The sequence below is a fragment of the Calypte anna genome, chromosome W, assembly GCF_003957555.1.
Source record: "Calypte anna isolate BGI_N300 chromosome W, bCalAnn1_v1.p, whole genome shotgun sequence".
NCBI classification, from domain to species: Eukaryota; Metazoa; Chordata; class Aves; order Apodiformes; family Trochilidae; genus Calypte; species Calypte anna.
This window is the reverse complement of record NC_044276.1, coordinates 13,858,960-13,886,501: the sequence shown is the minus strand read 5'-3', so window position 1 is coordinate 13,886,501 and position 27,542 is coordinate 13,858,960. Positions and strand designations below refer to the sequence as shown.

The 27,542-nt window shown below is 45.4% G+C and overlaps 1 protein-coding gene across 1 annotated transcript; it reads left to right on the top strand.

Annotated features, from left to right (window-relative positions):
* The first annotated feature begins 481 nt into the window (after nt 1–481).
* Nucleotides 482–27,313, top strand: LOC115600101. Its single transcript, XM_030468333.1, has 7 exons — nt 482–714; nt 804–934; nt 2,510–2,679; nt 3,184–3,324; nt 16,692–18,020; nt 26,430–26,518; nt 27,001–27,313. Exons 1-7 carry the CDS (start codon nt 482–484, stop codon nt 27,311–27,313), a joined length of 2,406 nt encoding a protein of 801 aa, XP_030324193.1.
* Nucleotides 27,314–27,542: the final 229 nt, after the last annotated feature.

The window sequence follows — 27,542 nt, the reverse complement described above, 5'->3', positions numbered from 1 at the left end:
CAATGGGCCACCTCAATTTGAACAGCACAGTTGGAAAACCTTAAAGCAAGCCAAGAAGACCCTGAGAGAGGGAGGATTAAAATCGGAGAGTGGTCAGGCCGTCCTGGATTGGCTCTTCACTGCTGACACCAATTGCCCCCACGACTGCCGCAATCTGGCCAGGTACCTGCTTATCCCCTCCCAGCAGATTGTCTGGGCCAAAGAATGGGAGCGCCTGGCCCAAGTAGAGGCAAACCGCCCTCAAGCACCCGGGGATCCACTATCAGGGATAACCGCCGAGATGCTTACAGGCTCGGGACGCTATGCAGATGTCCAAGTCCAGCTGCAGTTCCCAACTGTGCTCCACCACATTGCTGCGCACCTAGCCCATCGAGCCTTTTACGTGGTTCCAGAGCCTACTCCAGTCCCTTCATTTACTGCCGTTAAGCAAGGGATGAATGAGCCTTTTCAACATTTCATTGACAGACTCTGGCAGTCCATCATGGCTATATCCAAGCTGGGAGCAGAGCAGAAGGAATCCATGTTGAAGCTGCTGGCGATTGAAAATGCGAATCCGAGAATGAAGTCGCTGTTCTCCACCCTACCAAAAACGGCTAACGTCTCGGAGATGCTAGAGGTGGCTTCCAGGGCCACCCAAACACAACAAAACCAAGGCATGACCAGTGCCTTTGCCGCCGCCCTGGAACCCACCCAAAAGCTCCTCGCGGCAGTTGCGCAAAAACTAAACAAAAGGGAAAATCGATACAGAAGGAGAAATCGATCAAGAAAATCTGCCCCTGTCTGTTTCCACTGTGGAGCCACAGGCCACTCAGCAAGAGCCTGCTCGGCTACAGTGTGGTGCGACCGATGCTAGAGAGACAACCACAACAACCTGGCATGCAGGTCTACAAAAAATGGAAGGCGCAGCACGCCAGGCCCCCGCGCCATGACACAAGTAGCCGGGCCAGCGCTCTACACCAGCTCCCCGCCCCAGCCACAAGGGGAAGCCTGGGCATCGATGTGCCTTCAGCAATAGATGTCACGCTGACGACAACACAGGTTTATCAGATACTGACGGGAATTCATGGACCGATCTACCAAGAAAATACACAGTTGGACCCTTACTAATGGGCCATTCTTCCACTGGAGTTGCAGGACTTATTGTGCTCCCAGGAGTTATAGATGCGGATTATACAGGGGAGATCATGATTACTTGCTTTACATTAACGCCACCCCTGATAATCAAAGCAGGAACCTGGCTAGCACGACTGGTCCTCCTCCCAAAAATGACTCTGGGAAAGAGCGCCCCTGTGGCACGAGGCAGTCAGGGCTTTGGATCTTCTGGAAGCACTCTGGTAACCTTAGTGCAACAGATGAAGACAAGGCCCATCATAATTGTAAACCTGACGGCTGGAAAAGAGGTTAAGAACCTTTCCATGGTGATGGACACCAGGGCTGATGTTACAATAATCAACCTTAATGTGTGGCCTTGTCATTGGAAAGTTATTACTGCCCACGATGCCGTCCAGGGAATAGGTGGTGGTTCCACCCCCCTTCAGGCCCTTAAACCCGTGCAATTACAGTTTCCCAAAGGACAAATGGTAACCGTACATCCGTATGTGTTGCCGTTACCAGGGCAACTTGGAGCGTTGGTTGGCAGGGAAGTGATGAGCCAACTAGGGGCTGTTATCTCCATCCCTGAACCCATCCAACCCCCTCAACATTTTCAATAAGGGCCACTGCAGAAGTGCTGCCAACTCCCAGACTGCAGTGGAAAACAGACACCCCTGTCTGGGTGGAGCAGTGGCCCCTATCCAAAGAGCGGCTAGAAATCGCCAACTATCTGGTAAAGGAGCAACTGGATGCAGGACACATCCAGCTGTCTGTCAGTCCTTGGAACATGCCCATCTTCGTAGTTCCAAAAAAGACAGGAAAATGGCGACTACTACATGATTTACGCAAGGTTAACAACCAGATGTGGCCAATGGGTGCCCTCCAAGGCGGGCTGCCCCTACTCACAATGTTACCGAGAGGCTGGCACCTTCTGGTAATCGACCTTAAAGACTGCTTCTTCAACGTTCCCCTACATCCTGAAGACACACATCGCTTCGCATTCACCATCCCATCGATCAACAAAGTGAACCTGCGAAGCGATACGAATGGGTAGTGTTGCCCCAAGGGATGAGAAATTCCCCAACGATATGCCAAATGTATGTGGCATGGGCACTCTCGCCAATACGAAAAGAAATGCCAGAAACGCTAATCTACCACTATATGGATGACATACTGCTTTGCCAGGAAGCCCCGTTCCCTGACAACTTTAGTCAAATATTGACTGACCAGCTGAAGACAAAAGGACTAATAGTAGCTCCTGAGAAAGTGCAAACAGAATCGCCCTGGAGCTACTTAGGGTGGAAAGTCACTCATACCATGGTGAGACCGCAAAAACTAGAAGTGATAAGCTAGGTTAAAACATTGAACGATGCCCAAAAGCTAGTGGGCGAGCTTCAATGTGTTCGACCCATTATAGGTCTCACCAATGCAGACATCCACCCCTTTTTGTCTCTATTGCGGGGCACGCAACCAGGTGCGTTAGTGGACTGGACCGAAAACCACACCAATGCGTTAAAACGGGTCGTCCACAAACTGGCAACCGGCTTTGCAGATCGTCGAGATGCTACCCAAGCCATTGGAGTCTGGGTACGTAATCACCCTTCATTCCCATTCGCACTGCTGTTACAGGATTTTAATTGGCAAAAAGAAAATGGGGAACACCACGACAACCGTGACCGAAAACACAATCAGAGCTTGCAAAAATCAGATTCGATAGCCATCTTGGAATGGCTATTTACACCACGCACAGCCCAGAAAGGCATCTTGCAACCAACTGAGATAATGGCATTCCTGATACGAAAGGGACGACAGCGTTGCCTTGAAGTAGATGGTCGAGAGCCAGGATGGATCAGCATCCCTATCAAAACAATTGATTTTGATTGGTTGCTGCAACGCTCTACACCTCTACAACTCGCCTTGTTCGAATACTCTGGGGAAATCCGTCATGGAGGCCCAAAACACAAGCGCCTACAGGCCATCAGCCAGTTCCATTGGATAGAATGACCGATTGTTTCAGAGCGCCCAGTGCCTGGTATCACAGTATTCACTGATGCCGGAAAAAGGTCGTAAAAGGCTGCCTGTGTATGGCAGGATAAGGGTCAGTGGAAGCAACATTTGATTCCGAGCACCGACAAGGACATCCTGCAGACTCTGGAACTACTGGCTATCATTTGGGCCTTAACACGATGGCGACGTGTCCCCCTTAACATCGTCTCCGACTCGCAATATGCGGTAGGAGTGGCGAATCGTATCGAGGATGCTCTTGTCAAGCCAGTACAAAACCAGCGGCTATTGGAGCTCTTTCTTATATTACAGCGTGTGCTGAAAATTTGCACACAACCATGCTGCATCTTGCACATCCGCAGCCATAAAACGTCTTTGGGCCTTGTTGAAGGAAATGCAAGGGCTGACTCCCTGGTCAGCCTAGGTTTACAGGGTCCCGTAAATCAGTTCGCGAAGGCTCAAAACAGCCATTCCTTATTCCATCAAAATGCCAGGGCGTTGAAGCGCATGTTTGCAATTCCATGGGAAGATGCAAAAGGGATTGTTAAAGCATGCCCTCAGTGCGCACAATTTGGCCCTGCCCTAGGAGTGGGAGTCAATCCACGCGGGCTGCAGGTGGGAGAGATCTGGCAGATGGATGTCACCCACATCCCAGAATTCGGACGACTCAAATACGTCCACGTAACGATAGACACCTTTTCGGGCATGCTCTGGGCGACAGCTCAGACAGGGGAGAAGGCTCTACATTTGGTCCGTCACCTGACCAATTGCTTTGCTGTCATGGGGGTCCCTCAAGTAGTAAAAACCGACAATGCGCCTGCTTATACAGGCGGAAAAGTCAAGCAGTTTCTTGCTACTTGGGGAGTAAAACACATTACAGGAATCCCTCATTCGTCTACAGGCCAGGCGATAGTGGAAAGAGCTAATCGTACCCTGAAGACCTATCTACAAAAACAAAAGGACAGCAAAGACATGGACCCACAGATGCGGCTTAGCAAAGTGCTTTTTACACTAAATTTTCTTAGTCTAAGCCGCGATTCCCAGCAACCCCCTGTGTTACTCCACTACTCGTCCCAGAAAATCAACCGCATGCCGGAAGTCTAAATCAACTACAAGGATCCATCTACAGGTCAGTGGGTAGGGCCCAAGCCACTACTGTTTACCGGAAGAGGTTATAGCTGTGTCTCCACAGACTCCGGACCTCTTTGGGTACCCAGTAAATGGACACGCCCTGCCGCCACCAGATAATTAATGGACAACGATGCATCATCCAGCACCTCAAAGTGAATAACCTTGCCATATTTGTACGTTTGGACATCGTATAATTTTTCTTGCTTGTTGTTTGTGTTCTTTTAACAAAACAAAACCAAAAAAACACAGAAAAAAACCAAACAAAAAACCACAAAAACCCAAAAACCCAACAAAAACAACCAAAAAAACAAAAAACAACAAAAACACCAAAAAACAACCAAAAACCCAAAACCAACAAAAACCCCAAAAAACAAAAGCAACCACAAAAAACAAAAAAACCAAACCAACAAAAAAACAAAAAACCACAAAACAAAAAAACCAACAAAAAACAAAACAAAAAAACCCAGCAAAAAAACCCTGCAAAAACAATAAAAACCCAACAAAAACCAAAAAAACCTCAACCCCCCCACAAAAAAAACAATTAAAAAACAAAAAACCACAAAAAAACCAAAAAACAAAAAAACCAACATGAAAACCAAAAATCCAACAAAAAAACCCAAAACCACAAAAAACAACAAAGAACAAAAAAACAACAAAAACCAAAAAACCACACAGAAAACAAAAAAACCCAAAAAACCAACAAAAAAACAAAAACCACAAAAAAACAAAAAAAAACAACAAAAAACCAAAAAAAACCAAAAAAACAAAAAACCAACAAATAAACAAAATGCAGAAAAAACCAAAAATCAAAAAAACTAAAAAAAAAAGAGAGGAATTGTTATTTTTGTTGTGTTTGTGTTTACTAGAACATAATACAATTGTCATTGTAATAAACCATAGTTCTTCACAAAAAAAAAAAAAAGGGGGGGAAAATGTAGTGAAGTGAGGCAACCAGGTGCCACTAATTACCAGGTAGTGGGCATGAGCTTCTGTCAAGCCCACCTCTGCCTGAATAGGGCGGGCTTCCACTGCGCATGAGCAGGATTAGGGGGCCAATAAAAGGTGAGGCCTGATTCACAGGCTCAGCTCAGTCCTGAGCAAGCCGGCAGTGAGGTTAGTCGCTTTTGGAGCAATAGCACCGATCCAGGCTACTCAACTCTGAGGGCTCTAGGCTCAGAGCACTGTTTGTGAGACTCTGCTGGAACACCTGGTTGGACCTTGAAGCGCTATGCCCTAAAAGAGGTTCGTCTTTGTAGTGGAACAAAGCAATCAGATGCCTCTGATTACCGAGAAGTGGGTGTGAGCCGTTATCAAATCCACCTGTGCCCAGTTAGGGCAGGCCCCCTATTGAGCATGTGCAAGACCAGGGGGCCAGTAAAAGGTGGGACTCATACCCACAGACTAACTCACTGCTGGGCACTGTATTACCTTCATTGCACTACTAGTGCTCGTTGCCTCCAAGGTGAGGCTCTGAGGAGTCTCGAACCCGGGGCCTTCGGCATTGCAGTACTGCGGCTTAGCCAGTTGTGCTATCAGAGGAGCAAGCCTGCATGGGATAGAGAAGTTTTGTGAATTCCCTGATATTCCCTGACCCTGAAGAAGAACAAAGAGCTGTAAATAACCTACGGAATTTGCCATCTGGACGATGTTAGGCCCTGGTACCAGGTGCCTCCAGTGGGAACATGTAGATAAGGTTTTATGTTAGTAGAAAGCATTTGGAGGTGCAAATTGTAGATCAATCAATAGATATCGGGATACTATATAAGTGTACCGAAACACACAATAAACGGTTCTGATTGTGCAACAGTGTCTGTGCCTTCATGTCTCCCATCACTGTCCCTGATATTTCTTAACCTATTCACCTCTTCTCTGAGCTCCATCACCTTATCTTAGAGCTGTGCCACCATGTTGAGTAGGTCATTAACCTACTCACACTGCACGCAGCCATAGTAAGAAATGCCTCCTGCTGTCAGTGCAAGGCTGTGGCATTCCTCACAGCCTGTGGCCTGGATAGCAATATCCATTTTGGTGGGTGCTGGGAATAGTCTTTTTTTCATTCGAGTAGCCACCATCACTCCTGGAGTAAATTGTAGGTCCTTGGCACCCTGCCACTCTCCCTGTCCACACGAACTTCCCCATGCAAACTGCCCTGAAACCTCCCTGTTTGGCTGCCCCTGTTCACCATGCTCCAGATAGCTCGTGCTCTTCAGGGGCATTTAAATCCCCCCCACATCTTTCCTGGACATGCCCCCCGCCGTGCCTGATTGGCTAAGTGAGCGAGCTTCCAGGTTTCTTCCCGTGGTTCTGAGCAGCTGTATGGAGGGTCCTGATCTCAGGAACCCCCCTGTACTGCTTGATCTCACAGTTAGCCCCTGGGCTTACCTTGTTTTTTTTCTCTCTCACTGCCTCTGCTGCTCACCAAACCAACTCGCTCTTATGAGCATTGGAACTGGGTGCCTTAATCCAGCATTTGGTTCATCCTGCAGAGCCAGTTCTGCTTACCAAAAGTGGACCACTGAGCACTCGCATTCAACAGCACGGCTCCACGCCAGCAAGCCAGCCCCCTTACCCATTGAAAGTTTGAGAATAGGTTAAGATCATTTTGGCCCCAACACTTCTAATCATTCGTTTTACCAGGTAAAACTGCCCATTGTTGAGTGCCAGCTATCTGGAGGGAAACTTCGGAGGGAACCAGCTACTAGATGGTTTGATTAGGCTTTCACCCCTAGACCTGGGTCAGATGACCAAGTTGCACATCAGGACCACTACAAGCTTTCACCAGAGTTTCCTCTGGCTTCACCCTGCCCAGACATAGTTCACCATCTTTCGGGTCCTAGAACGGGCACTCGTGCTCTGACTCCCTGGACGGGCAGCACGAATGAGACGGGCTGGAGGTGTGCCTGGGGCTTCTTCCTCAGCACACCATGGGATCCCACCTCAGCCAGAGCACACCAGCCCTCACCTTCATTTTGTCGCAGACTTTCAGGACGGCCCCTGACTCACACATGCTAAACTCCTTGGTCAAGAGGAAAAAACACAATACAACTAATTACAAAAATACAAAAATTAACTAAATGCTATCGGCTAGAGTTAAGTTCCCCTGTGGTACACAATGGACTTTCCCATCGTCCTGCATAACCCACCAAGTGTGTCCTGGACCTTGAGCAGAAACAATCCCACAGATGGGCTTGTCTTTGTCCAAAGCAAGATAGATCCAGTTTTTCCCAACAGCTTCTTTTTGCACACAACAGGGTCTTTATCCCCATCCACTGTATGAAGATGATCTGACTGAGCAAGACAGGCTCAGTAGATAGAGCCCCTACTGTTAACTAGCCAGGTGGCTTCTGCCAAATGAATATCCCAAATTTTTTAAGTCCCACCACCCATTGTTTTCAGGTTGGTTTTAAACATTTAGCTTGTTTGATTGCTGTGCTTAGACCACAATCCTTGAATAACCTGTGTAATAATGTGTAAAGTTAAATCCACCCCTTGGTCATGGGCCCATTGGTACATTGCATCTCGCCCTTGGTGACCTGAAGTATGGGCCCAGCAAACTAAGAACAGTTCACCTCTGTGCTTCCAGTCTAAATCTCTTTGAAATACTTTAGCTACCTGGTCCACCTGATGATTTTGCCAGTGTTCTTCACTGCCCCAACTCTTAGCTACGTGGGGATCCACACGACATACCCTTACAATTTGTGTCTCTAACTGGGAAGCGATATCTTGCCACAGAGAAGTAGCCAAAATAGGCTTACCCCTGCACTGCCAGTTGTCACATTTCCATCCCTTCAGCCACCTCCACAAGGCATTTGCTTCCATCCATGTGTCAGGGTGGAGGTAAAGCACTGGCCACTTTTCCCATCCAGCAATGCCCAGGGCCAGATGGATGGCTTTTACCTCTGCAAACTGGAGGGATTCACCATCCCTGTCAGCTGCTTGAGTGACTTGTCGTGTAGGTCTCCAAACTGCTGCTTTCCACCTCCAATGACTTCCTACAAAAGACAGCAGGATCCATCGGTGAAGAGAGCAAACTTCTCATCATCTGAAAGTTCATTATATGGAGGGGGTTCCTCGCAATGGTTCACTATCTCATCTGATGGCATTCCAAAGTCTTTACCCTCTGGCCAGTTTGTAATCACCTCCATGATGTCTGGGTAATCAGGGCCTCCTATTTCACCTCATTGCATTATCAAGGCAATCCATTTACTCCAGGTGTCATCAGTGGCATGGTGTATAGATGTGATCCTTCCCTTGAACATCCACTTCAGGATTGGCAGATGGGGTACAAGGAATAGCATTGCCTCAGTACCAATCACTTTGGAAGCGGCTTGAGCTCCTTCATAAGAAGCCAATATTTCTCTTTCAGTTGGAGTATACGTGGCTTCTGGACCTTCAGGGGAAAATGACAGCCAGCAGAGCATTCACATAAAGTCCCCTGTCATGGTCTGTAACTTCTAATATTTTATATTTTGTTTTGGAGGAAATATTAGCCACTGGCCATACTAGCTGAACAAATTGCAAAAGTAACCAACTTTAAGTGAATTAAAATGGTTTATTTAAGGCAAAAGAACACAATGCTGGTAATGGGTCTCAGGAAAGGGTTACTAGTGGGAGAAAAATCTAGGGAAGCAGGTTTTTAAACAGATTAATTAGAACAAGAAAGAGCTTTTAAGAATGAAAAAAAAAAGGAAATGAAAGGCAACATATTATTGGTTTTTCACCCTCTGTAGTCCTTGGAGAATTGCTGCCTTGCCATGGATGTCGCTATCTCATTGAAGCTGAATGATGTCAAGGGAACTGGACTCCACCACCGCTGCTGCTGCTGCTGCTCCCCTAATATTCTACTTTTTCCTCTGAATGTTATAGTAAAAAGTTTCTGCTTCTCATCAGTCATTGTCAGAGATTGCAAATTGGTAACTTCAGGCCTTCCTTTCGGTATTGAAGCATTCCAAGAATTCCCTAGTTCTTGTCTTTGACATCAATTTACATTACCTTTCTGGCAACTTGTATCAGGAGCCAGTCTGATTATCTTATCAGTACTATTACTTCCAGATAGCTGTTAACATATCAAAAAAGAGGGATATGCCAACATTTTACTAATTAAAGAGACGTTTTTTTTTTTCAGTTTCCTGCCAAGTCCATGATATTTCCCCCCGTGTTTCCTGAGTCAGCATACGTGTCCCATTTTGTGTGGTTACATTTTACACTGCGTCACATGGCTCTTCTCGGGCTCTGTGCTCTTTTGCAGGAATGCGCAGCTCACAGGTCTCCCATTCAGGGAGTGACTGGGGTCATTCCTCCTTAGCTTACTGGCCCAAAAGCACTGCGTGTACCATTATACACCCAGCTCCCCCACTATATATCCAGGTTCTTTCCTGGGTCAAAAGTCAATAAATTTAGCATGGGGGGGGAAACAGTCCATTTACGACATCTCACACCATGGCTTTTGAGGCAAGGGGAGTGTATCTTTAGGATATATGGGGAGTTTTATGTCCATTTCACAAGCATCCTGCTTGTCTGGAGTACCTATCCTTTCCTTGGAGTTACAGATAGCTAAAATTTAAATCGAGGAGAAAAGAAATCTGCGAGGTTAAATATTATAATTTTAACAACGTGAATAACATAAAGGAATTACAAAGCATTTTTCCCAAATGGAGACATTTACTACATGTACTTAAACACAGGAAAACATTGAAATTCACAGGGTCTTAACAATTATTTCAGGAGAGTATGTAGTTAATTACTTTGAAAAGCCCTCAGAGAGTTACCCTTCATTTCTTTATTATCTTACTGATTTCCTTAAGTGCTGTGGTTTCTGTAAACACGACTTTATCCAGGGCAGAGTATCATTTTTTTTTGGTCCTTTAATGATTGACAAAAAGAATTTATCATTCTTGTGGCTCTAGTAGGCCACTTTTACCTAAAGTGATATGATATAGTGCTAGAGGAAAAAAACCACTCTGTTTTTATTCAGTCATCTGGGTGGAGAGGTCCCAGGGTTTGAAAGGTCTGGGCTTCTAAAGGCAATAGTTTTACCACCTCTTCATGGGAATTGTTCCATTCCCAGTGTCAGTGTTTTTTAACAGATCATATAAACAACATACAATTATTGAAAGGTCAGGAATGTGCCTTGTCCAGTATTGTAAGGTTCCCATTATTTCTTGAAACTTCTTTTTATGTGTGGGTGCTTTTATTTCTCCTAGGTGAGATAAAGTATCTGGTGGAATATTCCATGTCCCCCCTTTCCATTTGATCCCTCTTGGGATGGAGATTCTTTTCTCATCTCTTTTCTATTTGCAAGCTCATGAAGTTCCCAATTATGGCATCGTAAGCTGTTCTCATAGCCACCTCAGTTTGGCCGTCTATCAGTACATCATCCATGTATTGATCAATTTTTACAGATGGATTATTTCTTATACTGGGAATTCTTTCTATATCATGGGCAAGAGCATGGTGAGCAACCTTTAGTGAGTGTTTGTAGCCCTGGGACAATCTTGTAAAAGTATACTGTATTCCATCCCAAGTGAAGGCAACATATTTTTGATACTCTGAGTCAATGGGAATATGAAAAAAACATATCTTTCAAATCAAGGGAGGCAAGAACAGAATGTGATGCTTCCTGTATTTCTAGTACCAAATCTGAAATGTTTGGAACATCTGCAGTCAATTGTTCGGTACCAGCATTTAATTTCCTATAATCTACTGTCTTTCTCCATTTACTATTACAGTTTTCTTATGGACCAAATCAGGGAGTTAAATGGAAGTGGCAAGGCACAATAATGTCTCTTTGTTTTAAATGAGAAATTACCTCTTTAATCCCCTCATTAGCAGCGAAAGGCTTAGGACACTGTTTTACATTGGAAATTTTGCTCTGGGGCAAGTGTGGAGCAGTTTGCAACAGTCTAACTTTTAGTGTGAGCATCCCGAAGTTCCAAAAGTGGCCGTTTTCATCTCTGCATGCCCAACCAATGAGAACATCTATTCCTAGAACATTGTAAGGGATATTATCTACAATAATTTAGGTTAAAATTAACTCATCTCCTGCTAACTTTAGGGAAACTCTAGCCATTTTTTGAAAGACAGGCTTAACCAATGTGCCACTTAAAAATATAGGCTTTAGGGACGAATTTGAAGCCAGGTAAAACCTAGAAAGCGAATAAAGTGTAGCAATACAGGAATTAGAGTTAAACTCAATATGCAGGCTTAAGCAAAAGCATAGAGAACTTAGTATGGAGAAACAATGGAGGTAATAATTCCGCTAGGATACAGGTCACTTTGACATAAAGGAACTAAAGAATGCTAGCATCCCCAAAATAAGACATGAAAAAAATGGGACCTATGAAAAACAAAGGGAGATAAAGAAAGAGATGAGCTAAGCAGTCAGCATTTTTGTCAGACACGAAAAAAACCCTGCCAAATGCACAAGGAAACTATCCAAATTAGGAAAAGTTATGGAAAGGACACCAGTTCAAGAGGATGAAAAGCAAGAACGACCCCCAAAATCCTCCCCAAATTGAAGACCAAGCCTCTAACTCTGCCTCAACTCTGCCTGTTATGAATATTAAAAGTAGATGTTGCAATATAATGAATATTCATAATGTATGTTGCAATTGCTTGGCAAAACTGTGTAAAAGCTGAATTGTGAGATTGCTGAATTGGAGCAGTTTGCCCAGGACAACCTGGCTGCTCCCCTGCCGTTAGTAAATACCTCCTGCTTAAAGGCTACAAACTTTGTCTCTGAGCAGTTGCTCTGTCCATGCCTCGTTTGGGGCATAAAACTGGCATCATTTTTGGTGAGCCAGCCAGGAGAGTCAGGGTCTCCCAAGCCAAGACCCAGGGGGCCGGGAACCTTCTAGGGCCCCCGACTGAATTTTGTTGGCAGAATCTCCCAGACCCCTTGGCTCTATGTGCAACAGTGGACAAGGACCTCCTGCTCCAAATTAAGAGGTATTTACTCTTTTATATTACGGGTTAAAGAGAAAAGCGCTTTAATAGCAGGGGTAAGACCTTACCGTCCGAGGGGAAGCCGGGGGATGCCTTGGAATCAATCCCCACTGGGTTAAAGTCCCAGATATTGAAGGAAGCAGGTTAGAGTCCTGCAAGGGGGACCCTAAAGGGGGTCTCTGATCTCGGGTTAAAGTCCCAACTCTGCAGAGAAAATTGTCTTTACCTTGTAATGCTGTGTTCACCTTTTATACTTCTGTGCCTTGTTTTAAAGTGTTCTTACTCTGACTTTTCTTGTCTGCTTTCTGTTTTGTGTAAAATAATTGTCTAGCAATGCATTTAAGATTGTGTTTGACTAAGAGAATTGAGAAACTAATGATTTTTGACTTTTCCTTTGAACTGCTCAAAGATTCAGAAGTGTTTCCTTTTGGTTTCCCTGAAACCAGAGGTTTTAGGACCTGGGAGTTTCTAAGATTATAGAGAGAATTCTTGGAATGCAGTAGTTAAGAATGATATATTGTCATGGTTTAACACTGGCCCGGTGATTAAACCGAATAACAGACGCTCTCTATTAACCTCTCTCTCCTCCTTGATAAAGAAAGGAGAGAGAATAAGGGAGAGAGACTTATGGGTTGGAAACTAAACCACACAACTTTAATGAACAGTAATGATAAATAGGAAAAATTACTAAATATATACAAATATACAGGAAAATGGAAACCACATTCCTTCCCCCTTTCCCCCAATAACTCTCACGTCACCACCGAGGCTGCAGGGCAGCCCTGGGAAAGTCCAGGCTGGACTCCTGGAGTCAGCAGCAGTCGGGAACCGGAGGCAGGGACACACAGATATGGGCTGGCACAGATCAGGACCACAGGCAGACGAACGGACGGAATCCTTCCAGGATGCCGGGTACAGGAAGGGAAGCAGGAAATCAAGAAATCCGGAAATCCAGAAGTCTGGCTTGGCCCTCGTGATCCCTCAAATTTATACTGAGTGTGACGTATATGGGATGGAATACTCTGTTTGGTCAATTCTGGCATCTATCTTGTCTGTTCCTCCCCAAAGGAGGGCTGCAGGTGGGACCTCTTTATCCTCCTGGACGGTAAAATGTTTTCCTCAGAGCTGAGCAGTGTCCTTGGCTCTGCATACCAGTCTCTAGGAGTAACTATAAACATCAAGTGTTATCAATCCTAGAAGCACACACTGTCTGAGAAACTTGCTGTTAATTTCAGCAATTGCAACTACTTACAAGAGACTTAGATAAAAGCAAAAGTACAAGACAGAAAATCACCTTTATCCTGGCCCAAACCAGGACATTCCACCCCATATTCCATACCATTTGCGTCATGCTCCAATCATTACTATCTCTTATCCTTAAACATATCTATACAAAAATTACTATCTCTCTGTGTTAAAATTCACTAAGTAATTCAGTCTACAGTTGCAGATGTTCATCTACTGTAGCAGATTCTCAAAAGAAGGACCAATCTTCACAGTTCATGTCCATGGTCCAGAAGTTGCAGGTTGCAGATGGTAATTTCAAGGAATTTACTGGATGCCAGCCGATGAACCTAGTTCTGGTTTCATCACCACAAAATCATCCTGAAAAACACTCACATCACTTAGTTTATGCAACAATTCACATAACAGTAGTTAAGTTCATGACTTCCAAAGAGTCCACGCATCACTGATTAAGCTAGACAAGCAGAAATTAGGAATTCTCACCTAGTGTGAGATTCCCTTGTGGTACACATTGTACTTCTCCATCTTTCATCATCACCCACCAAGTGTGTCCAGGCTCTTGAGCAAAAGCAACCCCACGAATGGGTTTGCCTTTGCCCGAGGCAGGATAAACCCAAACTGTTTTCCCTAGCAGATTCTTTTCATGCACCACAGGCACTTTGTCCCCATCTACTGTGTGTAGAAGATCTGACTGAGCAGGACCAGCTCGACTGATGGAACCCCTGGTGTTAACTAACCAGGTAGCTTTTGCCAAGTGCTTGTCCCAGTTTTTGAAAGTTCCACCACCCATTGCCTTTAAGGTAGTTTTTAACAGTCCATTGTACCTTTCAGTTTTACCTGAGGCTGGTGCATGATAGGGGATATGGTATATCCACTCAATACCATGTTCTTTGGCCCAATTATTTATAAGACTATTTTTGAAATGAGTTCCGTTATTGGACTCAATTCTTTCTCGTGTACCATGTCTCCACAAGACTTGTTTCTCTAGGCCCAGGATAGTGTTCCAGACATGTGGCATGAGGCACAGGATATGTTTCCAGCCATCCTGTACTTGCCTCCACCATTGTAAGCACATAGTGCTTACCATGGCGGGTTTGAGGCAGTGTGATGTAGTCGACTTGCCAGGCCTCCCCATACCTGCTGATTTCCACTGCTGATTTTTCAGGTTGGCAGTGATGAAATTATCACAAGAAATGTAAGGGCAATGAAGAGTGACTTCAGGGCCCTGGGATGGCTAGTTAGGGGGTCTGGAGAGCAAGTAGTGTTTGCCTCCATCCCTCCTGTAAGAATGGGTGGGGAGGTATATAGGAAGAGTTTACAGGTCAATGAGTGGCTAAGAGACTGGTGCCAAAGACAGGGTTTTGGTTTTTTTGATCACGGAATGCTGAAGCCGAAAAAGGCCAAACAAAACTGTTTAGAGACAGAGTTTGAGTCTTTAAACAGCAAAGGTATTTATTTTCGGATCCGGGGAACCCCCAGCTAGCGCTGGACAAAGAGTTCCAAGGGTTAAGGGAAAGGGTTAGGATATTTATACAGTAAAAGGGTAGGTTACATCATCCTTACATACATATTCATAGCAGGTGGAGTCTGGGCGGAGTTGTCTTTTTGGGGATGTGTTCGGGGGTCTTTGGGGGTCTTCAGATGAAGTAACGAAGTCTTCCTCAGGGTTGAACTTTTTACCTTTCTTGCTCTTGATGACTTCATCCCCTTGTTATAGAGGATAATTGGACCCTTGCAATAAAACTTCCCCTTATCTGCTAGTTCTGGCAGCCTCATCCTGCCTTTCGTGCCGGTGTTTACACTCCCCCAGTGCCCAGCTGTCTCAGTGGTGCCAGGACTTACACTTCTAATTATCTCCAAGACAGAAGTTAATCCTGTTAGGGTCTTGACATGTCTCATCTGCTTTTGGTCACTTCTTTCTTAGTTTATCCCTGAATTCTACTGGTTATGAACACAAATTCATTAACATATATTACAAGTTCTAATTCTACATAAAGTAAATTCACACAAACAGTTTGGCCTGATCCACTCTCTTCTTCAATGCTATATGAGACACCTGGCCTGGTGATGGCAGGTGGGATGCACCTGTTGCAGAGGGGGAAGAGGCTTTTGGGGCAGGACTTAGCAGGGCTCATTGAGAGAGCTTTAAACTAGATGTGAAGGGGGAAGGGGAGAAAACTGGGTCTGTTAGGGACAAACACAAGAAGAACAAACCAGGGCCCGAAGGCAGGTGGTCTAGGGAGGATTTAGTCCCACCAGTGTGCTCTGTTTGTTTCCTGAAATGTCTGTATGCTAATGCACGCAGCATGGGGAATAAGCAAGAAGAGTTAGAGGTCAGTGTACAGGCTAAGGGTTATGATCTGGTAGCGATAACAGAGACATGGTGGGATAGGTCACATGACTGGAATGTGGCCATGGATGGTTATGTGCTTTTTCGGAAAGATAGGGCGGGGAAGCGAGGTGGTGGAGTTGCTCTTTATGTGAGAGAGCAACTAGAATGTGTTGAGTTTTGTGCAGGGGCTGATGAGGGGCAAGTTGAAAGTTTGTGGGTAAGAATTAAGGGGAAGGCTGGTGTGGGTGATACAGTTGTGGGGGTCTACTACAGACCTCCTGATCAAGGCGAGGAGGTTGATGAGGCCTTCTACAGGCAGCTGAAAGCAGCCTCACAACTTCAGTCCCTAGTCCTCATGGGAGATTTTAACTACCCCAATATCTGCTGGTTGACTCACACAGCCAGCCTTTCACAGTCTCGGAGGTTCCTCCAGTGCATTGATGATAACTTCTTAATGCAAATGGTAGACAAGCCGACTAGAAGAGGAGCGCTGCTGGATCTTGTACTAACCAACAATGAGGGCCTTGTTGAAGCAGTGGTGGTCAATGGCAACCTTGGCTGCAGTGATCATGAGATGGTAGAGTTCAGGATCCTGTGTGGAAGGAACAGAATACCCAGTAGGACCAGAACCCTGGACTTCCACAGGGCAAACTTTGGCCTCCTCAATCAACTGTTAAGAGAAATCCCATGGGACAGGGCGTTAAGAGATAAAGGGGCTCAAGATAGCTGGTCAATTTTTAAGGACCATTATTTGCAAGCACAGGATCAGAGCATCCCTATGGTTAGGAAATCTAGTAAGGGAGCTAGGAGACCAGCATGGTTAAAAAAGGAACTGCTGGGAAAACTTAAGTGGAAAAGGAAAATCTACAGATCATGGAAGGGGGGGCTGGTCACTTGGGAGGAATATAGGACTGTTGTCAGAGGATGTAGGGAGGCAATTAGGAAAGCTAAGGCCTCCTTGGAACTTAACCTTGCAAGTCAGGTTAAGGATAATAGAAAGGGCTTTTTCAAATACATAGCTAGCAAAACTAACACTAGAGGCAATATTGGCCCATTAAGGAATGAGCTGGGAGCCCTGGTGACAGAGGATATAAAGAAGGCAGAGGTGCTGAACGCCTTCTTTGCCTCTGTCTTTACTCCTGCAGGGTTTCCGCATGAGCCCCAGATTCATTTAGCCCCAGAAGTAGTCAAGATAGATGAGGAGTTTGACATGGTAGATGAGGATTGGGTTAGGGATCAGCTGAGTAATCTGGACATCCATAAGTCGATGGGTCCAGACGGAATGCATCCAAGGGTGCTGAGGGAGCTGGCGGAGGTCATTGCTAGGCCACTCTCCATCATCTTCAGTAAGTCATGGGTAACAGGAGAGGTGCCTGAGGACTGGAGGATAGCAAATGTCACTCCAGTCTACAAGAAGGGCAAGAAGGAAGACCCGGGTAACTATAGACCGGTCAGCCTCACCTCCATCCCTGGAAAGGTGATGGAACAACTTGTTCTTGTCACTATCTCCAGGCATATCAAGGACATGGGGGTCATCAAGAGCAGTCAGCATGGTTTTATGAAGGGTAAATCATGTTTGACTAACCTCATAGCCTTCTATGAGGAAATTACTAGGTGGATAGATGATGGAAGAGCGGTAGATGTGGTTTATCTTGATTTCAGTAAAGCATTTGACACCGTCTCTCACAGCATCCTTGTAGATAAGTTGATCAAGTATGGGTTTGGTGATCAGGTAGTGAGGTGGATCAGGAACTGGTTGAAAGGAAGGAGTCAGAGAGTTGTAGTCAATGGGGCAGAATCTGGTTGGAGGTGTGTGACTAGTGGAGTCCCTCAGGGGTTGGTACTGGGACCGGTGTTGTTCAATATCTTCATCAACGACTTGGATGAGGGTATAGAATGTACCCTCAGCAAGTTTGCTGATGACACTAAGCTGGGAGGAGTGGCTGACACACCAGAAGGCTGTGCTGCCATTCAGAGAGACTTAGACAGGCTGGAGAGTTGGGCAGAGAGAAACATGATGAAATTCAACAAGGGGAAGTGTAGAGTTTTGCATTTGGGGAAGAACAACCCGATGTCCCAGTATAGGTTGGGGGCTGACCTGCTGGAGAGCAGTGTAGGTGAAAGAGACCTGGGGGTCCTGGTAGACAAGAGGATGACCATGAGCCAGCAATGTGCCCTTGTGGCCAAGAAGGCCAATGGCATCCTGGGGTGCATTAGAAAGGGTGTGGTTAGTAGGTCAAGAGAGGTTCTCCTCCCCCTCTATTCTGCATTGGTGAGGCCGCACCTGGAGTATTGTGTCCAGTTCTGGGCCCCTCAGTTCAAGAAGGACAGGGAAGTGCTTGAAAGAGTCCACCGCAGAGCAACTAAGATGATTAAGGGAGTGGAACATCTCCCTTATGAGGAAAGGCTGAGGGAGCTGGGTCTCTTTAGTTTGGAGAAAAGGAGACTGAGGGGTGACCTCATCAATGTTTTCAAATATGTAAGGGGTGAGTGTCAGGGAGATGGAGTTAGGCTTTTCTCAGTGGTGACCAGTGATAGGACAAGGGGTAATGGGTGTAAATTGGAGCATAGGAGGTTCAAGTTGAATATTCGAAGAAATTTTTTTACTGTAAGGGTGACAGAGCCCTGGAACAGGCTGCCCAGGGGGGTCGTGGAGTCTCCTTCACTGGAGACATTCAAAACCCGCCTGGACACGTTCCTATGCGAAGTGCTCTAGGTGGCCCTACTCTGGCAGGGGGGGTTGGACTAGATGATCTTTCGAGGTCCCTTCCAACCCCAAGGATTCTATGATACCTATATTTTGACCATCTCCCTTCATACCACAGAGGTTTCAACCTTTTAGCTTGCTTAATTGCAGCACATATGTCACAGTCGTGACCTGTGCAATAGCGTCCAAATATAAATCCACCCCTCGGTCACGAGCCCATCGATATGTTCCATCCCTGCCTTGATGACCTGAAGCATTGTGAGCCCATGTGGCCAAAAACAGTTCACCTTTATGGTCCCAGTCCAGATCTATTTGGAACACTTGAGCAGCCTCATCTGCTCGTTGGTTGTTTCGATGTTCCTCAGTAGCTCGATATGAAGGTACATGGGCATCTACGTGACGCACTTTTACATCAAGTTTCTCTAACCTAGTAGCAATGTCTTTCCAGAGTTCAGCAGCCCAGATAGGTTTATCTCTACGTTGCCAGTTGTTTTGCTTCCACTGCTTTAACCAACCCCATAAGGCATTTGCTACCATCCATGAGTCAGTATAGAGATAAAGTCTCGGCCACTTTTCTTGGTCAGCAATGTCCAAAGCCAATTGGATGGCTTTTACCTCTGCAAATTGACTTGATTCACCATCTCCTTCATCTGTTTTTGCAACTAGACGTGTAGGATTCCATACGGCAGCTTTCAACCTTTGATGGCCTCGTACCAGACGACAGGATCCATCAGTGAAAAGAGCATATTGTTTCTCATTCTCTGTTAGCTGGTCGTATGGTGGGGCTTCTTCAGCCCGTTTTACCACTTTTCCTGGTGGCATTCCAAAGTGTTTGCCTTCTGGCCAATGTGTTATTGCTTCTACAATTCCTGGACAATCGAGTCTTCCTATCCTAGCTCTCTGTGAGAGTAAAGCAATCCATTTACTCCAGGTAGCATCGGTAGCATGGTGGGAAGATTCTCTACCTGTGTACATAAAACCAAGTACAGGTAATCGTGGCACTAGGAGGAGCTGTGCTTCTATACCAATCACTTCTGAAGCAGCTCTAACTCCTTCATATGCGGCCAGTATCTCTTTTTCAGCAGCTGTGTAGTTGGATTCGGAGCCTTTGTAGTTTCGACCCCAAAATCCTAGAGGTTGGCCTCGAGTCTCTCCTGGAGCTTTTTGCCAGAGGCTTCATGAAGGACCATCACCTCCATCTCCGGTGTAAAGAACATTTTTGATGTCTGGCCCTGTTCGAATTGGTCCAAGGGCCATTGCCTGCACAATCTCCTGTTTAATACCCTCAAAAGCAGCTTGTTGTTCTGAGCCCCATTTAAAGTCTTTCTTCTTCCCGGGAACCTCGTAGAGAGGTTTCACAATCTGATTACAAAAAGGAATATGCATTCTCCAGAAACCAACAGTTCCTAAGAAGGACTGAGTTTCCTTTTTGGTAGTTGATGGGGCCATAGCTGTTATTTTGTTAATCACGTCCATTGGGATGTGGCGACGTCCATCTTGCCACTTAACTCCCAGAAACTGTATCTCTTGTGCAGGTCCCTTGACCTTGCTCCTTTTAATAGCAAAACCAGCCTCTAGAAGGATTTCAATTATCTTCTTACCTTTCTCGTAGACTTCCTTTGCTGTGTCACCCCACACAATGATGTCATCGATGTACTGTAGATGTTCTGGAGCTCCACCCTTTTCCAAGGTATCATGGATCAGTCCATGGCAGATGGTAGGACTGTGTTTCCACCCCTGGGGCAGTCGATTCCAAGTGTACTGGACACCTCTCCAGGTGAAGGCAAATTGTGCTCTGCATTTTGGTACTATAAGAATAGCAAAAAATGCATTAGCAATGTCACTAGTAGCATACCACCTGGCTGCCTTTGACTCCAGCTCATACTGAAGTTCTAGTATGTCCAGTACAGCAGCACTTAGTGGTGGTGTAACCTCATTCAGGGCACGATAGTCCACTGTCAGCCTCCACTCTCCATTAGGCTTTTTCACTGGCCATACAGGACTGTTGAAGTGTGAGTGAGTCTTGCTGATCACGCCTTGGCTCTCTAGTTGCCGGATCAGCTTGTGAATGGGGATCACAGCATCTCTGTTGACGCGATATTGTCTTCGATGCACTATTGAAGTAGCAGTTGGCAGACGCTGGTTTATAGTCCTCAGCAACCCCACTACAAAGGATTTATCTGAAAGGCCAAACAGAGCTTGCAGCCATCCTGCGTTCTCAGTCTTCATAGCTGCAGTACCAAAGGACCACCGGTACCTTTTCAGGTCCTTGAAGTCACCTCCCTTGAGGTAGTCTATGCCAAGGATGCACGGAGCATCTGGACCAGTCACTATCGGGTGTTTATGCCACTTTATTCCAGTGAGGCTCACATCAGCCTTCACAATAGTCAGTTCTTTAGATCCCCCCGTCACTCCAGAAATAGTGACGGAGTCTGTCCCTTTCTGATTCGATGGCATTAGGGTGCACTATGCACCAGTGTCCACCAAGGCTTTATACTTTTGTGGCTCTAATGTGCCAGGCCATCGAACTCACACAATCCAATAAATTCGGTTGTCCCTCTCCTCCACCTGGCTGGAGGCAGGGCACCTCTAAGCTTGAGCGCATACAGCATTGTCAGTATGTGCATTACTGGAGCTTGCATCCCCAGTACTCACACCTGATGTACAGGGGTCTTGAGTCACCAGCATTTTTGGATTGGGTAACTCCACACTGGAGACTTGAGCAGCCATCTTTTTAGAAGGACCTCCTTTTGCCTTCGGCTTACTTATCAACTCAAACACTCGGTCCTGTAGGGCAGCAGGAGGTCTCTTGTCCCACTTTTTCATGTCCTCTCCATACTCACACAGGAGTGCCCATAGGGTTTCTCTTGCTGATTTCTGTTTCTCTCGATTCTGTCTCATAGGAGGGTGTCTCCTCTTAATGGCTGCAATGCAGCGTCCTCCGTCTGTCTGAGGAGAAAGGGGTGCATGCAGTTTCTCAGATGCTCTCTTGATAGCTGAGACCCAGGCCCGACAAGGGGCTATGACAGCATCTTCACACTCTCGTACAGTTTTAATCACATCACCCACAGTTGCATCCACATCTACAGGAACCCATAGCATTACTGGTAGTGTATGGTTAAAAGGTGGTGGTGCAGCATGCACAAACCTTTGCATCATAGGTTTAGGGCACGGTACATGATAGGGATCTTCAATGTCATCATTATTATAGATCACGTCTCGTACAGCCAATTCTTCCAGATACCTGATAGCTTTTCCAAGTCTGGCTGCTTTGATCTGTGGGCAGTCTATTTCCTCTTTATAGGGATATCTCTCCCTTACAGCTGACAAGAGTTGTTTCCATAGGCTGGTAGTTCCAGCCTTTTCCCCAAATGCCTGATCAATACCTGCATCTTTGGCCAGGGATCCCAACTGCCTGGCTTCCTTCTGAGTTAATATTATGGTGGCAGCCACATCATTCCAGCATCGGAGTAACCAAGAGAGGAGTGGTTCACCTGAAAAATGGCTGTAGTCTTTTCTCAGAGTACGCAAGTCCCTCGTGGAATAGGGCTGAGCAGATTCTGAGTCTGAGTCCTCCTCAGCTGACTCTGCTTTAGAGTATGCTCTAGCTGGTCTAGGAGGAGAGGCATTATCCTCTATTTCCTCTGTCACCTGGTCATCTCGTTCAGACTTGGAGGGGTTAAGGCTCGTTTCTGATTTCCATTGTTTTCCTTTTCTCCTAGTTACAGGGTCAACAAGTAACTGTGTGGGCTGAGGGGGAGAGGCTGAGGTGTCTGCAGCTGTAGCAGCAGCAGGGCTTGCTTTCTGAGCAGCAGCAGTGTCTGTGGGAGTAGAGACAGCAACTGGAGCTGTAGCAGAAACACTGGCGATGCTGGCCGGCCTTATCTGAGTTGTGCCCTTGTGTGAGGGGGGGCGAGAAGCGGCTGTGGAGGCAGGAGTGGGGGTGCTCTCTGTACATGTAGCAGCTCTCACTCTCCGAACAGCAACTCTCGGCCTTCAAAAAGGCATACTCAATCTCATTACTGTGGTTTTTGTGTTACTCCTCACCAGTATATGAGAGAAATTAACAACACCCACCAGAAGATTGAGAAATGAAATGCTATTGCCGACAAAATCTGGTGGAGTCAGCCCAAAATACGATGGAATGGTATAATTTCCCAAATTAAAAGTGGGAGTATAATTACCAACCAAGTTTTTTATCTCTGTATGAAACACTACTGCACCATGCACCATGATATACATTAGTATTGAGGACCCTATTGCAACGATGGTTCTTTAGCAGCTTTTACGAAAAAAGACCCACATAGTAACAGCAATTCCAGCTGCGAAAAGACAGATCGCATACCCTAAATACCAAAGGTACGGCATGATTGGTTTAATCTCCAACCCTGTGAAATTTCCAAAGAACAAGGTCTGATTCCAGCTCATCAAAGCCATTCTTTCACTGGAGTTGGAATTCAAACTATTCAGGCAAATTGGTCAAAATTTAAACTGGACTCGAGCCAATTAGCTCGGGCCCCACGTTGTGCGCCAATAAATCTCTCACGGTTTAACACTGGCCTGGCGATTAAACCGAATAACAGACGCTCTCTATTAACCTCTCTCTCCTCCTTGATAAAGAAAGGAGAGAGAATAAGGAAGAGATACTTATGGGTTTGAAACTAAACCACACAACTTTAATGAAACAGTAATGATAAATAGGAAAAATTACTAAATATATACAAATATACAGGAAAATGGAAACCACATTCCTTCCCCCTTTCCCCCAATAACTCTCACGTCATCACCAAGGCTGCAGGGCAGCCCTGGGAAAGTCCAGGCTGGACTCCTGGAGTCGGCAGCAGTTGGGAACTGGAGGCAGGAACACACAGATATGGGATGGCACGGATCAGGAGCACAGGCAGACGAACGGACGGAATCCTTCCAGGATGCCGGGTGAAGGAAGGGAAGCAGGAAATCAGGAAATCCAGAAGTCTGGCTTGGCCCTCGTGATCCCTCAAATTTATACTGTGTATGACGTATATGGGATGGAATACTCTGTTTGGTCAATTCTGGCATCTATCTTGTCTGTTCCTCCCCAAAGGAGGGCTCAGGTGGGACCTCTTTATCCTCCTGGACGGTAAAATGTTTTCCTCAGAGCTGAGCAGTGTCCTTGGCTCTGCATACCAGTCTCTAGCAGTAACTATAAACATCAAGTGTTATCAATCCTAGAAGCACACACTGTCTGAGAAACTTGCTGTTAATTTCAGCAAGTGCAACTACTTAAAGAGACTTAGCTAAAAGCAAAAGTACAAGACAGAAAATCACCTTTATCCTGGTCCAAACCAGGACAACTTCTTAGGTCTGAGGACCATTTTGCCCTCTGGAAGGAAAAAAGCTTTTGTCAACATGCCTAAATCCTAGGATTTAAGTTTGTCTTTCCTGATTATTCATTGTATGTTAGAGCTTTGTGTAACAATTTTGGAAAATATATTTTGAGCCCAAGAGAGACACAAGAGATAGTGCCCGGTCAGATCCTATTGCACACACTGCTGGTATAACATCTTGATTGCATTTTCTGTAAAATGTGTATTTTATACGCAGCAATATCTCGTGATTTTGTTGTAACGTAGGACTGGACAGTCGACATCAAACCTGTATTTCATGGTCTACAGCGACACCTTGACCCAATTCGGTAACACAGATTGCCCAAAAAAAAAAAAAGGTAGGAAAGTCTTTACTTAAAATGTGCAAATATGTGTGAAGAGTGATTGAGACACGATATAGTTGTGGAGCAAGAGAATGGCCAGAGACAGACAAAGCGTATGGACATTGTGTCCCTAAGACTGTGGAATAGAATAAGGAACGTCTTAAGGCGGTGGAATAGAATAAGAAAGGTGTTTCGGTTTAGAGTACAGTTCACTGACATACCGAAGGCTACTCAGTTAAAGCATATTGGTGGGAGTCTAGCCTGATTAGACTTAGAAGCATGAATCCAGAGACAAGAATTGCTTGATAGATTAGAGTACCACACAAGGGGGTTTAAAGAAAAATTAAGACAGTGTCCTGGTTTGGGCCAGGATGAAGGTGATTCTCTGTCTTGTGCTTTTGCTTTCAGCTGAGCCTCTTTAAGTAGTTGCTGAGATTGGCAGCGGGTCCCTCAGACAATGTCTGCTTTTGGGGCTGATAACGCTTGATGTTTATAGGTACTGCCGGGGACTGGTATACAGAGCCAAGGACACTGCTCAGCTCTGAGGAAAGCATTTTACCATCCAGGAGCCCTCCTTTGGGGAGGAACAGACAAGATAGATGTTAGAACTGACCAAACGGAGTATTCCATCCCATAGACGTCACACTCAGTATAAATTTGAGGGATTTTCCAAATTTCGCTCTCTCCTTCCGGCGCCTCTTCCTGCTTCAGCTAGCTGCTTCCCTTCTTGCCTCTCGTCCTGCTTCTTTCCCTGCCTCCAGCTCCCGACTGCTACCAACTCCAGGAGTCCAGCCTGGACTTTCCCAGGGCTACCCTGCAGCCTCGGTTGACGTGAGAGCTGTTGGGGGAGAAGGGGGAGGAGGGTGGTTCTCATTTTTTTTCCTGTATTTCTGTATGTGTTCACTAATTTATTCTATCATTGCTGTTTCATTAAAGTCTTGTAGTTTAATCTCCAACTGAGAAGTCTCTCTCCCTTGTTCTCTCTCCCTTCTTCATCAAGGAGGAGAGAGAGTTATTAATAGAGAGCGTCTGTTTTGGTTTAACCGCCGGGCCAGTGTTAAACCTTGACAGACAGGAAGGTGGGGAGTTAGGATACAATCCTCTCATGGTAGAAGATTTCCTTAATTTGGCACTGGTTTGGGAACACAATCCATGGGTTGGCTGGTATATTACTGATGCCCGAATAGTAAGAAAATAGGTTCGCCTGGTAAACACCCCGTATTCCATAAACCTTACTGATTGCCCCAACATTTAGTCTCTATCGACCAAGCACTAACAACATATTAAGGCAAAAGGGAATTCATAAAACTCTACCTTGATCTCAAACAAATACATATAAACTCCTGAAATAAAAAGCTTACTTCCTAAAACCCATTAAATACAAAACTGGAAAACAAATGGTAATACATCAGTTTCTATACTTACCAAATTCTCCAAAGTCTCTATTAGGTAGAGATTTATTAGAAAATCTGGGAGTCATAATAAAATTCAACAAACTTGAATTCCAGGTAAAAGAAGAACAACTGATCGCATCTTTAAGTTTGACAATCAGTTGCATAGAACCAAAGCCTGAAAGTCATAATATCGAGCAAATTACGAACTAGGCATACCCATTGGTATGGGCTACTGATGTGCCTGAGAGATTAAAACGAGCAACACCTATCGGCATTGAACTTATACCTGGAGCAAGACCAGTGATGAGAAAACAATACCCACTGAGGTTAGAGGATAGAAAAGGAATCAAACCAATAATTAGAAAAATTCTAGAATTAGGATTATTAATAGAATGCAAATCAGAATATAACACACCAATCTTGCCAGTTAAGAAACCAAATGGGACTTATAGACTAGTTCAAGATTTAAGAGCGGTGAATGCAATAACAAAGACGCTACATCCAGTGGTAGCCAACCCTTATACACTCCTAACTAAATTAAAAGACAATTTAGTTTGCTTCACAGTGTTAGATCTAAAAGATGCATTCTTCTGCCTTCCCTTAGCCACAGAAAGCCAAAAGATTTTTGCTTTCGAATGGGAATCTGTGAGCAAAGAGAGAAAGACTCAATTAACTTGGACAGTGTTACCTCAAGGCTATAAAAATAGTCCAACAATTTTCGGGAACCAATTGGCCAAAGAACTAGAACAATGGGAAAGGCCACAGGGAGATGGCACTCTTCTACAATACGTAGATCTACTAATAGCAACTGAGACAGAAGAAGAGTGTGTTAAGTGGACTATTTCTCTGTTGAATTTCCTGGGTTTAAGCGGATATCGAGTCTCTCAACAGAAAGCGCAGCTGGTGCAAGAAAAAGTAGTATACCTGGGATATGAACAACAAGGAAAGAAGCCATCTGCCAAATGCCTAGACCAGAAACGGTGAGACATCTACGAGCTTTCCTAGGAATGACAGGTTGGTGCCGTTTATGGATCTATCAATATGGGATACTCGCCAAAACACTGTATGATTTACTAAAAGAAACTAAGAGTATCCTAGTCTGGACTTCCGAAGCAGAGGGAGCTTTTAAGAAACTGAAACAAGAACTCATGAGAGCCCCGGCTTTGGGTCTGCCCGATGTAACAAAACCATTTTGGCTGTTCTCTCATGAACGACAAGGGATGGCTTTAGAAGTCTTAGCACAACAGTTGGGACCACACAAAAGAGCTGTGGCTTATTTCTCCAAGCAGCTGGATGAAGTAAGCAAAGGATGGCCCAGCTGTCTGAAAGCAGTGGCCGCAGTAATCATAAATGCAGAAGAGGCCGGAAAACTCACATTGGGCCAGAAAACGACTGTGTTAGTGTCCCACGCTGTATCCGCAGTACTGGAGCAGAAGGGTGGCCACTGGTTGTCACCTTCCAGATTCCTAAAGTACCAAGCAATCCTAGCTGAGTCAGATGACATAACCATTCAAGTTACTAACATTGTGAATCCAGCCTCGTTTCTAGAAGGAAGAATATCAGCAGAACCAATCGAGCATGACTGCCTGGAAACCATCGAAGCAGTCTACTCCAGCCGCTCGGACCTCAAAGAAGAACCATTTGAAGATGCAGACACCTGGTTCTCCGACAGCAGCAGTTTCATGAAGCAAGGAGTAAGGATGGCAGCGTATGAGGTAACCACAACAGAGGAGGTAATCGAATCAAATCCTTTACCTGCAGGGACCTCAGCCTAGAAGGCAGAACTAATAGCTCTTACCCGAGCTCTGGAATTGGCAGAAGGCATACGAATTAATATTTGGACAGACTCTAAGTATGCCTTCTCCGTCGTGCATGCTCATGGAGCAATCTGGAAAGAAAGGGGACTGCTAACTGCCCAAGGGAAGACTGTCAAGCATGCAGAAGAAATCCAACGATTGTTAGAAGCAGTCCAGCTCCCAGAACAAGTGGCCATAATGCATTGCA